This window comes from Rhinopithecus roxellana, chromosome 10 (genome assembly GCF_007565055.1).
Source record: "Rhinopithecus roxellana isolate Shanxi Qingling chromosome 10, ASM756505v1, whole genome shotgun sequence".
Lineage (NCBI taxonomy): Eukaryota > Metazoa > Chordata > Mammalia > Primates > Cercopithecidae > Rhinopithecus > Rhinopithecus roxellana.
The window spans coordinates 29,634,112-29,648,058 of record NC_044558.1 but is presented as its reverse complement, the minus strand read 5'-3'; the positions used below and the strand labels follow the sequence as shown (position 1 = coordinate 29,648,058).

The following is a 13,947-nucleotide window of genomic DNA, read 5'->3' as shown; positions in this document are numbered from 1 at the left end:
ATGTACGTAAAGCTTACATACATAATGCCTCACACAGAAAATTAGCAATAAAGAGATTTATGTCAATCAATCTAAGCAATCCAGATGAAATTTTAAGGTTTTTATAAGATCTATATGGCTTAGTAGCAAATAGTTGTGGCTTACTAAAACTAATTGATTGTGGATTATTATTCCAACTCCATACCAATTGAGTGTATGGGCTGGGGCAACATTCTTTCCAATAGCACTTATATTTCACCAGAATAAACACACCCAAAACTTGCCGAATAATTGTCAAATTAAGTACCAGATGATATTAGAAAAACTGAAGAAGGGAAAAAGATAAGAAGGATGGGAAAATGAGCCACGTGACTTCAGGAACAAAGTTGTTTCTCAGCAGATTCTAGTCTCCCTTATGTTAAGTTTTATTCTGACATTTTCCATCTCAGTACTTTTTTCTTTAACAGGAAAATCTACCCAAGATATATCTTTTTTTTTTTTTTTTTTTTTTTTTTGAGAGACGGGTCTTGCTAAGTTTCCTGGGCTGGGCTTAACTCCTGGACTCAAACGATCCTCCTGCCTCAGCCTCCTGAGTAGCTGGGACTGCAGGCGTGCGCCATCATGTCAGCTCATGCTATATAAAAGACACACTCTCTCACTCTTTGAAGATTTCTTTCTAAACTCTTTGCCCCACACAATGATCTCAAGTTCATTGTCTCCTGTTCTCAATACTCCCAGGTTTTATCCTCACTGTTCAATCTCCCCTTTTTGTTCTTGCCTCTGCCTTCAAACTAAGTTAGACGCAACAACAGTCTATGACCTCGATTCCTTCAAGACAGCAAGTCTTATTCTCTCTTCAGCCACATTGCTTCTGGCTGCCTAAATCTGACACAGCCCCAGATATTACTGAACACCAAAACCTTCTTCCTTTGGCTCCAAAATGATTTATGTCTATCCCTTTAATGGAAGCCAATCATCTCTGATACTCACTAAAAGTGTATAATGACTTCTACTCTACCTCATAGGGCCTATCGCCTTGAACAAATTATTCAACCAGCTCAGCCTCAGTTCCCCAGTCTATAAAAGTACCTGCCTCACAGAATTGTGAGGATTCAGTGAAATGATGTGAATGACACACCAAGAATAGTGCCAGGCACATAATAAGAGTTGTAAACATGCAGGCCAGGCGCGGTGACTCACGCCTATAATCCCAGCACTTTGGGAGGCTGAGGTGGGTGGATCTCCTGAGGTCAGGAGTTCGAGACCAGCCTGACCAACATGGTGAAACCCCACCTCTACCAAAAATAAAGAAAATTAGCCAGGGTTGGTGTTGTGTGCCTGTAATTCCAGCACTCAGGAGGCTAAGGCAGGAGAATAGCTTGAACCCAGGAGGCGGAGGTTGCAGTGAGCCGAGATCAGGCCATTGCACTCCAGCCTGGGCAAGAAGAGTGAAACTTTGTCTCAAAAAAAAGGAAAAGAGTTGTAAACATGCTACCTGTTTTTACTATTAGGCAAAAACTGAAAACATTGGATAACATTAGAGGAAGATAAAAGTATATAATTTGTTTTTCGCTCCATATCCGTTAACCTAACTCAATCCACATCTTGTTTATGGAAATTAGAATGACTCCCTAGCACACCACCTTTCTGGCTACAACAATATCCTATTTATCCAGCATCCCGTACATCATAATACATTTCACCAAGGCTAAGGTGTGACATGCAGATTTTGTTTATTTATTGACATATTTGAAGTCAGAATGACATCTTACATTTATAATTGGAGCATATTTATTTTTTATATCATATAAATAATGGCAAATGATTGAGGTTATCTTGGATTCAATGAACCAGTTGCACAGAAATGACTTCTTCATCACCCTACCTCCATAACAGATGGAGTTTCTAGGTAACAGGTACTGCTATTCTTGTTTCTATCTCTAGCACTGTCCTTGGTATGTCATCAACAAATACCAGCTTAACTGAAAAAAGAGACAGAGTTCAAATGGGAATCTGTCTCCCAAGGGTGTTTAGAGCCAAGACTGCAGCAGACTTTGTTGATGCCTCTCCCCACATCCTCTCAGCCCACCTCTGAATTCACTTTGGAATTCATCTGGATTTCTGTGTACACTGAAAGCCTCCAACTTCAGCACTAGGTTCTTTCTGCCTTTGCCTGACGGCAGAGTCCAAGCAGAAAAGACTATAGAAAGTGCCTTCCTGGAGATTTTAGGCTCTCCAGAGGCTTCCCTCAACCTAGAAATTATTCTAGGACACATTCTATATGGTTCAAAAAGTCTCCAATAAGACTGAGCTCCAGCTGCCTACAGCAGAAAGCTCCTCATTAATGCACCCCATATTTTATTTTCTCTCTTCTTCACATCATTTTCCTTTCTCCTTTATTTGTACACTTCCAAATAAATGGCCTGCACCTAAGTCTATGTCTTAGGGCCTGCTTTCAGGAAAAGAATTTTTGGAATGTAATGCAAATGCAAAAAAGTCCCAGGCAGTAGGTGCATGTATTCACATGACTGATAAAAGAGGACAGCCCATCCTTCCCCCTTCCTGATTACACCTCCCCAGGACAGACAGAAGCCCAGGGAAATACAGTCTTTAGATGAGAAATCACTGCAGCACACAAATACACTATTTACAGAAGTCTGCGTCTACCCTTTCTTGCTCACCTCATTGCGAACATATTTCTGAGTCATTACTTGCACACTTATCTACCCATTGATGCTCTGTTTTCCTAGAGCAGAAGAGTGAATCTATGGATAAGAATGGCCTTGTAACACATGAAATCCCAATTCTAAACAGTGCAGTGCAAGATTATGACCTCATTGCCCGCTGCTGAAACCTCTTCTTTTAAAAATTGTTCTGAAAATAAATGATTTTGACACGTTTTCTAGCCTGAGGAAGTAGAAGTACAAGTATCCTGCTCTTCATTCTTGCTAAAAGGGAGCAAAGTATACAAATCCTGAAAACGTCTAAATGGACAACAGTATAACCCCAATTGACACTTAAGTATATCAGTACACAAAACACTTTTTAAGAAAAATAAAAATGTGTTTCCATTCCATAGACAATCCTTTGCCTATTCTGGTATGAGAGGCGCTCCAACCAGAGTGGTTCCACCTTGAATAGGGGCTGGGTAAAATGAGTCTGAGATCTGCTGGGCTGCATTCCCAAGAGGTTAGGCATTCTTCGTCACAGGATGAGATAAGAGGTCAGCAGGACTGGTATCACGAGATACAGGTCATAAAGACCCTGCAGTAAAGAAGCCGGCCCAATCCTGCCAAAACCAAGATGGCAATGAAAGTAACCTCTGGTTGTCCTCACTGCTCATTATACTCTAGTTATAATGCATTAACATGCTAAAAGACACTCCCACCAACGCTATGACAGTTTACGAATGCCCTGGCAACATCCAGAAGTTACTGTATATAGTCTAAAAGGAAGAGGAACTCTTATTTCTGCGAAATTCCTGTCCCTTTCCTGGAAAAGTCATGAATAATTCATCTCTTGTTTAGCATATGATTAAGAAATAACTACAAGTATACTCAGTCAAGCAGCTTATGCTGCTGCTCTGCCTATGGAGTAGCCATTCTTTTATTCCTTTACCTTCTTAATAAACCTGCTTTCACTTTACTCTGTGGACTTGCCCCAAATTCTTTCTTGCATGAGAACGAAGAACCGTCTCTTGGGATCTGTGTCAGGACCCCTTTCCAGTAACACCGGTGCAAAAAAAAAAGGTGTCTACTCTTGATAAGAATAAATCAGTTCTGTCTTCTAACCAGACGCAACAGCATATCAGATCTGTCTTCTATTTAACTACTAATTCTCTTCAATTAACACTATAAAATACACAAATTCAGACATCTATCACAAAATGCTAATAAAAACTATTTGCAATTCAACATTTAACAAAGACTTCCTTGAAGATTTAAGCTATTTGCTAGGTAAATAGTCAAATCATATTCCTTTTCAAAGAAATGCCTTTGCTAAGTTAGGATTCTGTATTTTACCATCCATCTTTTATAGAGAAATATTTTTAAGCCCATCCATTTGAGCATTCCAACCAGTTTGAAGAAATTGCAATTATCCAGTATCCTTCATATGAAGGCACCCGAGCAAGAAGGTCTCTTCAAATGCAGTGCTACACTGCCCCTCCAAAAAAAAGTTACCTATTCAGAGATACCCACAATTTAGATTCATCAGACATTATAAAAACTTTCTGTCAGGACATCAGGATGTATCTGATGCCCTTTTGCAGTATTTAATTCATATTATTTACACCTTTTTCGGCCCCGTTTTCCATGTACATTATACTGTTGTCATTGTCCTAACTGATATTGTGCTTAATTTTTAAACTACTTCTAATTTTCTGGCAAGTGCATGGGATTAAATGCCTCAAATCTATTAGTAGGCAACTGAACTGAATAGCAAAAAGAAATGTATTTTATTCCAAACAAGTTGATGTGACCTGAGCATGAATTTGATGGTCATAGAAAAGCAATAGAGGTTACTTTGCTTCTTCCTCCTCCTTCCTATCTTGCTCTTAGCATTTTATTCCCCTCCACAAAGGTCTCATTGTTGAAGTGACAGCAGAGTCCAAAACAGAATGGATTATTTCTCTGCCTCTCTCTCCACCTGAAGCATAACCTACCTGTGCTGCTAAAAGAGCTCTTTTCTGTCGATTTTCATTAAACCCGTTTCTGGAAGAAAACAAAAAGAACTTGTATAGTCAAAGGCCCCTAGGCAACCTGAACAAGCCTTTCCCAAGAGAGAGCTGGTGTTTTCCTCCTGATTTCCATCACTTTATCAAAGAGGTCTTTCTTGGTTTAACATTTAAAAGGTCCTCCCTCCCCTTTCTGGAAGGGTTAGATTTGGGTGGTGGTGCTGTCTCATTTTACAAAATTCAGGAGTGTCCCCAAATTTCTCCAGTCTTTGATGTAAACTGACTTTTAGGAAGGAACTTTGAGATAGAAAAATAAACAAAAGAGTGTAACATTGTAGCACCAACCCTTGCAATATTTTCTCCACATGATTTTGCAAATCTAGTGAGGTCAGTATTTGTACCTTCCCTTTTTTCAAACATAGTACTTAATTCTCTCCTGTGCTATGTCATAAAGGGCAAGTTAACATTAATGTAAGTAAGAACATCAAATTGCAATTTATCAAAATCAAATGGCTAATAATTCACTAAGGTATATATTTGCTTTATAATGTTTTCTGTTATTTGTGTTATATTTATCAATAAACATTTTATTTTAAAAAAATCAAATGGTGAATAGAATTCTGCTTTTTATTAAGCAGATCAGTTTAGTCCAAAAAATGATTTTCATTATTTACTGCTAAAACAATTTTTTATTTTTATCATTAAAAACTGTGTGACTCTGCTAAAAATCAACATAATACATTTGTTATCAATAATGTATATTAATAATAATGTAAAGGATAATATTATGGAATATAATTTTTATTACAAACCTTTGAAATGAAAGTAATATCTTTTTAGTACCAACAATCACCAAAGACTCCTCTCATAATTAAAATGAAAACAAATACTTTGTAATTAAAAGGAAAGGAAATATTTTCATAAATAAGGAAATGAAAGCTAGATTATTTTTAATCTGTAGAAATGTTTTTTAAAGTATATTTCATGCTTTTTTGTAAAACATTTCACTTATTTTTTTCAAAAGCAGATCTAGTTGCCTGCTGAGGTTTGCTTGTTCCCATTAACTTTACGTTTTAGAGGACACGAAGAACAAGAAATACTCACTTTGATGTTCCCATCAATATAGATGATGCACAAATATATTCTGCCAGAGACAAACATATAAGAATGAAAACAAATTATCCAAATATGTTGGCTACATGTTCTAGTTGTTTAAAAGAACATTTTAACCTAAATTCTAAAATTCTGATTGAAGTTTGCTGTTATTTTTGCATTTTTTAGAGGGATTTGACCAGCAAATTTCTTGTGAGACACTGAATGACTGATAAGCTAAAAAGAATGGGCAGTATACATGGATTTACACAGAGACACCATGCAATTGAACAGGCACTAGTCTTGGAATCAGAGATCCAAGTTTTAGTTCTAGTGCTACCACTTAGTATATGCCAAGCTTAAACAAAATACCAAGCACACCATAAAATGATGGTGTTGGACAAGTTATCTGTAAAATCTCCTCAGCTCTCAAGATTCTGTGACGTCGTTCTCCTCGGGGTTTCAGTTACAACTGGAACTGGAAAATAGCACTTTTGACCTCTGTAGTCTTTTGTACTTAAGCAATTTCTCCAATTTTGTCTACAAGCTCCGAAGCATACAGACCTTTACAGGGATTAAAAATCAACAACTGAAAATAAATGAATCCTTTCCCCATTTTGTTAGGTATGATAAAGTGCTTATCTATTAAAAATATATAATATGTATTTCATGAATTTAAAATACTCCAAGAAAAAATGTGTAACAGGGTAAAACTAGTTCCACAAAATGCTGATAGTTATAGAACCCGGGTGAAGGCACATGAAGGTGTGTTATTTCATTTAAATTTTGTGTATGTTTATAAGCTTTCCATAACAAAAAAAAATCAAATAGCAAGAAAATGTATTAATAAAATTACTATAAAAATAATTAAAATCAATTTTTAACCCAGATGTTAGTCATTCTTAAAACATTTTTTTACTATTCTTTGGGTTGATGGCATGAAGAAAGTTTAAGTACTCAATTGCTCTTAGTTTATTATAAAATTTCAAATGTTTAAATTGTAAATAGACAATTATTTTAAATCATAATTTAGAAGAAAAAAGTTAGAGCTTCTTCTAATACAATTGCATATCATGATAAAAGCGTGATTTTTAACCATTTAAAAAAGATTCAAGAAATGAAAACGAAAAGGTTCTAATACAATTGCATATCATAATAAAAGCATGATTTTTAACTAGCCATTTTGCAAAGACTCAAAAAATGAAAACTAAAAGGTCCAAAATATCTACATTATTAAGAATTTTTTAAAAGGTGATCTGAGTATCATTTAGTACAATTCATTCTAATAACTTCAAAGTGGTTTATAAGGGAAAACTATTTGTATAAATTGTAAGAGAAACAAAAATACAATAAATTAACATAAACATTTAATCTGAGTTCTTACCTTGTAATGAAAACAGCAGTACATGAAGCAAGAATATACTCCAAGGTATCATTAAATTGAGTTTTCTTACAATGTTCATTTCAGTGTAGCCTTTCTCCCTGAAATGTAACCAAATTGATGGTCTTTATTATGATGGCATCTTAGAAGTATGCATAGTTGCAGTGTACTCAAATTCTAATAAATATAGCTATGTAATACAGTAATTCAAAAAGGAATTCCAAGCTTTCCAACTACATACAGCATCTGAAGCTTTAGAACTTGCAGGCAACCCTTTGGCTGAGTCTCTCATTAGTGATGCATGGCAGCTTCTTACCTGAGCCCGTATTAGTTACACCCACACCTGCACATCATAGGCCTTTTTAGCCTATATCAACCTTTTTACCTTCTCAAGACAGCAGCATTAAAATAAAAAGAAACACCTCTTGAAATCTCCCGAAGCCATAAGAGATAACCATTATTCCTAATTGTTGATCTAATCTTTGCATTTTATAATTGTATTCATAAAATAATTACTGTCCCTTGAAAAAGGGTGAAATAAAACCCTGTCCATCTTTCCTAGAATGTCTACATGTTCTTTAAGAATTAAAAGTCTGCTTTAGGAATTAAAAAGTACACTAAAACTACATGCATATATTTTCAAGTCCCATTACAGTATAGTTTAAGTTGACATGATCATGGGCCCACAGACATTTCTGTTAAACGTTCTGCAACAAAAGTAGCAATTTTTTAAAAAAATAATATTCTATACTTGACTTTAAAAAGAAAATAAAGTAACTCACCCAGCCCTGAAAACCTTCCCTTCACACCCTGTTTTTCCATCCTCTGTGACAAATATCCAATTAAACAACAGACTTACTATTTCAGCACTAGGAGCACTCTTCTTTAACAGGGACTGACTGCTTACATTGGCATGAGAAAAGAGCTCTAATACGTCATAATGAACTTTATAGATCTGAGCCCCACACATTAGTGAAAACCATGCTTATATAGTGGGTGCACATTTCTACAGCAGATCCCATGAGTTAACTGCACTAATATCAAAGTCATTTAACAGACGAGTGTGCAGTAGTAAGGAATGTCTAACCACACAGAAGTACTTTATGAAACAAAAAGGCACAGCAGTTGTTAACATCCTGTTGTGCCCAGACAATTCTCCTGCAATGACTTCTGAGTCTTTTCTATTAAGTATTCTTGATATCCTAACTAATGTTACATGGTCCGATGTTCATTATACAAACAGTTTCCTGTTTGTGTTCCAAATCCAATAATCATTTACTCTTGCTCTAGATGACCTTAATTCCTTTCCATTGCTGAAATAATAGCTAATTCCATGAGCCAACAGATGTTTGTCTATAAAGGAAAAAGTTTAAGCATGAAAATACAAACAAATTTCACTAAAATTATAAAGTAGCTATGTGCCTGTCCCCCCTCCAGCACACACACACGTACACACACATTCACACTCATTTTGAATTTTTAATTAATAGGTTTAATTAATTGAAGTACAGTATGTGTTTAATATTATTTATTGAAAGGTTACTAGTCTATTACTCTTGAACGAATTAGACAATCATATAAGACTAACATAATTAACTTATGTATAGTTACATTCTAAATATTAGTCCAAAATATATATTTATTCAACCACAAGCAAAATTATAAAATATTTTACATTGTTGAGAATATGTGACTACAAAGTAAATTAAAAGGCTAAGGTTGAATTCTGTTTAGAAGACAATACTTTTCCCCAACAAAATATTTTTAATTAAGGGAATCAATTTTGTTTATGCAGAATGTTTATTGACTCTTTCTGAAGAGTTGAAATGTACATAACCAATATGCATTACTAAGTCTGCTCCTTATTTTACAATAGTTTCTCTTGTCTTCACAGTTTCCAATATAACTTAACCTACAATATGAAAAATCTATAAATCAACTTCAGGATTGTTTTTCCTAATCTACTAACTGTTTGACTTTTTTGCTTGACTTAAAAATTTCCAAAACTCAGGGCTCGGTGTGGTGGCTCAGGCCTGTAATCCCAGCACTTTGGGAGGCCGAGGGAGGCGGATCACCTGAGGTCAGGAGTTTGAGACCAGACTGACCAACATGGAGAAACCCGGTCTCTACTAAAAATACAAAACAAAATAACCGGGTGTGGCGGTGCATGCCTGCAATCCCAGCTATTTGGGAGGCTGACGGGGGAGAATCGTTTGAACCCGGGAGGCAGAGCTTGCAGTGAGCAGAGATCGCGCCACTGCACTCCAGCCTGGGCAACAAGAGTGAAACTCCATCTCAAAGAAAAAAAAAAAAAATCCAAAAATAACAGCCATATGGAAAAATCTCAAGCATAAACCAAAGTTAAATTTTATAGTTCAATAAAATAAACATTTTTATAATAATTATAGTTATTTCTAACACTATTAGAACTTAGTAAAAAAGGTTATTAGGCAGCAATGTTAAGTCATGTGAAAATTATGTGCTTCTGATACAAACTTTGGTATTTTTATGCACTTAATTAACATGTAGTAACTCTGAACTTTTCATCTCAAGTTTCATATAGTACTTTAAAGTTGTTATTCGAAAGCATCACAGTCATTTTCACTGAATAAAGTTGAAAAGTGCAAGCCTGTATTACTTGATGTTTTTATGACTATTTTTCTGTTTTGAACTATATGTATTTAAAAACTGTTAAGTTGTTTTGTCTGGTAGAATTTGGCTGGGCACAGTGGCTCACGCCTGTAGTCCCAGCACTTTGGGAGGCTGCACTTCAGTTCAGAAGTTTAAGATTAGCCTGGACAACATGATGAAACTCTGCCTCTACAAAAACAACAACAACAACAACAACAACAACAACAACAATTAGCTGGGCATGGTAGCATGCTCCTGTAGTCCCAGCTACTATGGAGGCTGAGGTGGAAGGATCATTTGAGCCCAGGAGGTCGAGGTTGCAGTGAACTGAGGTCACACCACTACACTCCAGCCTGGCAACAGAGCAAGACCCTGTCTCAAAAAATAAAGAAAGAAAAAAATAGTAGAATTTGTAAGAGGAAGCTTCACGGTTGCTATTATTTTATAGACAGAGCTTTGGTGTATGTCTTCTCTCTGCTCCTCTTCCATCCAGGCTCATTGTAGGAAAAATGTTAGAAAAGGAGAATGAACAATGGCAAAGAGAACAGTAACAAAAATCCCAAGTCCTTTTTCAACTAACTACATTATGAACTTGATACATGAAATGGTAGCCTGCATGAAAATAAGCAAAATAGACTTCCTTAAATAGCTACAATAGAAGAGAGTTTAGATAAAAGATTAGACTCAGAGCCACAAAAAATGGAATTTATGACTGTTGCTACATGTAATTATTACTGTCAAAACATAATTGACAGCTTTTATATTTCATTCCACCCTGACAAAGGAACTTTGGCAAAAAGTAAGCCAGCCACCAGCTTCGGAAGTGATATTAAGTTCATAAGAAGTCTGAGACAACTACATAATGCAAGCAATAAACAGTTCCCTTTCTGCTACAAAAGCACTGCTCATTTTCCCACATGGAATATGATCTTTAGAAAGTTGACACCTGACAGCCTATTGGCCTCAACCCAACACATTAAAACAACTGTCAAGAATGGGAAAATTTTATCAAATAGTAAGTATGTCAATGATAATAACAGGTCTATTTGTAATGAAGTTCATCATCTTTGAAGAAAGTTAATTTCTTTGGTGATTTATACAACACTCATTTTTCATCAATTGACAACAAATTTCAAGTAGATAACCTTTGACTCCCTTAATATCGCATTCTGCTAGTGAAATGCAAATACTCTTTACTTGTGTTACTAAACCTAACACATTTCTAGTTCATAGATTTTATCCAGAATTTATGTTATCATTGATCCAGCAAATAGAATCCTATATCTTTAAGATGATGTTTGCCCCTCTGGATATAACTGTCTTATTACAAGATGGTTTGTAGTATTCTATTTATGCTTTCTGGATGTGCATTGCTTGGCAATTTCTGGGATGTTTCATATAATTTTAGAAGTGGCATCTATGTTACCTTTTCTGAATAAGGATATGATTATATTTCATAAACAGTATCTGTGTTGGTCATGATTTCAATTTAACACTCATCCCCAGAAATTAATGTGTTATGTTTTATAGCGATATTTGTTTTTCAACTTGCTGTGATGCCATTGATTTGCAATATCTAAGTGATACCTTGAAAGAAGTAATGTTTCTCCAACTAAATTTTATCTTGTCAACATTTTAGCATCAAGTTCAGTTTCTACAGCTGTCTTCATTCTCTGAACTACTACAACACATTGCACTTGTACCACATAGTGAAAATATTAATGTAAGGCAGTATTTTATACCATAAAGTTGGTTTCTCATGCTTTGAATTCCTTTATATCTTCAATAATTTTTACGTACTTATTTTAGAGTTGTTGAGAAAGAATGTTATTTCAATTTTTTAATGGCAGTAGGGGTGGTTCTAATCTTGTTGTTTGTTGTTTGTTTCTCTCACTTAGGATAGATGACTTCATGGATTTTGTAATTTTGAATTTGGGGTCCATGTCTGGCAGGGCATTTTCTATGGGAATCCTTTACCACCAAAGTTGAGGATATTCCCCTCCAAAAAAGATTTTGTACCAACTTCTGTCAAGTGCTCCAGGGAGCTTCACGTTAATTTCTCAGCTTAAGGGTTCACAGACCACAGAGTATAAATTCAAATCCCAAACATAAAGTGAAGGAAAACCAAGTCCAGTTTCTGTTTTGTTTTTGGTCTCTGGTAATATTCCTTACATCCTAGTGAACTCACTCAACCATTTACATGGTTGACTATTTTATTAAATTCAGTACTTCCAAGTACTTTATACTTAGAAGATTTTTATATCATGTAATCTGCCATATTATTAAAACTAAAACACCAAGCATCAAAAATTACATGATTTTATTTTCTAGGTTACTTTATATATTTTCTTTCTTACTTTTTCAACTTAATTACAACTTACTTAGCTTACTTACAAACAAAAGTTCTTCAAACTAAGTAACTGTAAATTTGTAAAGAAAGCATGCTATACTTGGATCCAATTGTTTAAACTATAAAACAAAACCTGTTAAATCCCAAAATGTCATGATTGGATTACTTCATACAACACCAAGTTTCCAAATCAGACCCCTGGCAATCTGGTCTATGACAAGAGCCACTGGAGTGTCAAAAGTTAGCCCATCATCTTCTGCTTCCCCTATATTGGCAAGATTGATATGGAAAACTGCCTTTGGAGATATGGTGTTACTATGATAGTCAACACAGCACAAATCAGTATGAAAACATAAGTTAGAAAGAACTGTGCCCTTCATTGTGATTTGAGAGTCAAAAAAATCTTGATCAGCCTATAAAAAGGCTTCCCCTTTATCTTGACATGACCACCTCTTCCCCAGCCTGAATTAGAGTCTTACTGAGTTACATGCAAAATTGTTATCATTATCTCCCAAAAGCTGCAGTGAAAATACACTAGTTCCTTTGGAAGGTTTTCTTCAGTCTTCTCTTCTAACAAGATAAGCTTATCAGCTTTACTGAGAATACAGAGGTGGTTCTTAAACTTTGGTGTGTGCAACAATTACCTAGCAAACCTATTAGAAGCACAGATTCCCAAACCATCCTTCATGGCGTCTCACATTTTCTCATCAAGTCTAAGGGGATTAGGCATCTGCATTATGATAAAGAGAGAATCTAGCTTTGAGAAAATTAAATACTAGTTCATTCTAGTAAGAAAAAGAAGTCCAGGCAAATTACAAATGTGAGAGTGCTGACAGATTCCACTGGAGGGGAAAGAAACAGAGGATGGAAAAATGAAGTAGATGGAAGTAGACGTGTTACTTAATTTTCATATTCTTACCTCACTCTTTATGCAAAGAAACTCCTCCTACTCACAGCCTCTGTTCCATTGGCAACACATATTTATGACCCTCCCTATGAATAATGGAATAATGCTGCTCCTCTCTACCCCCTCAACAAAGATGTCTGTCTTAATTCCCAGAACCTGTGAATTTTACTTAACATAACAAAACAGCCTTTGCAGCCCATGATTAAGGATTTTTAGATGGGAAGATTATCCTGGATTATAAGTGTGGGCCAAATATAATCACAAGGGTCCTTGTAAGTGAAAAAAATTTTTTTTTGAAGATGGAAAAAGCAATCAGAAATGAAGCACACAGCTTCTAGAAACTAGAAAAGGCAAAAAATGGATTCTCCACTAGAGCTTCTAGACAAATACAGTCCTGCTGACCTCTTGATGTTACCCCAGTGTCCTATTTCAGCCTTCTGATATCCCGCTCTATAAGATAAATGTCCATTGCTTTAAGCTACTAAATTTGTGGCAATTTGTTATAGCAGCAATAGAAAATGAATGCATTCACACTCTGGCCACCAGCAATAGTCACTTGATGCTAAGCAATATAACATATCGGTAGTCCTAACACTGATCTGATTCCCGTTCTCAGGTATTGAAATGTAAATCACAGAGAAAAGGCCATGTGTTGACATAAGGTTGTGGGCCCTGGAGCTTTGTGATCCAGCAGAAGTGGAGATGGCAACTATTTTTTACTCATGTGCATGCTATTAAATAACCAAAGCAAGAGCTATTCTGCAGAAAGAAGTACGAGAATGGAGCAGATGTTCAGAAGGAAGCAAAGATACAAGCGGTGGTTTCCATGACTACATCTATCCAGTAACTCTTGGTTCTGTTTCTCTGGAGAACCCTGACTAATAACATGGCCTTCCGCTGAGGGGTACTATGAATTAGATGGGGTTCTACTA

At 35.7% G+C, this 13,947-nt stretch overlaps 1 protein-coding gene across 2 annotated transcripts in view; it reads right to left on the bottom strand.

Moving 5' to 3' along the window:
- Positions 1-7,182, bottom strand: part of OTOGL (otogelin like) — a 171,127-nt gene extending 163,945 nt beyond the window's left edge. For both annotated transcript variants that reach the window (XM_010383676.2, XM_030939363.1), the window contains exons 1-3: positions 7,131-7,182; positions 5,759-5,798; positions 4,643-4,691 (exon numbers count right to left, since the gene is read on the bottom strand). In XM_010383676.2, the coding sequence (XP_010381978.2) occupies positions 4,643-4,691; positions 5,759-5,798; positions 7,131-7,182 (141 nt within the window). The remainder of the gene's footprint in view (positions 1-4,642; positions 4,692-5,758; positions 5,799-7,130) is intronic.
- Positions 7,183-13,947: the final 6,765 nt, after the last annotated feature.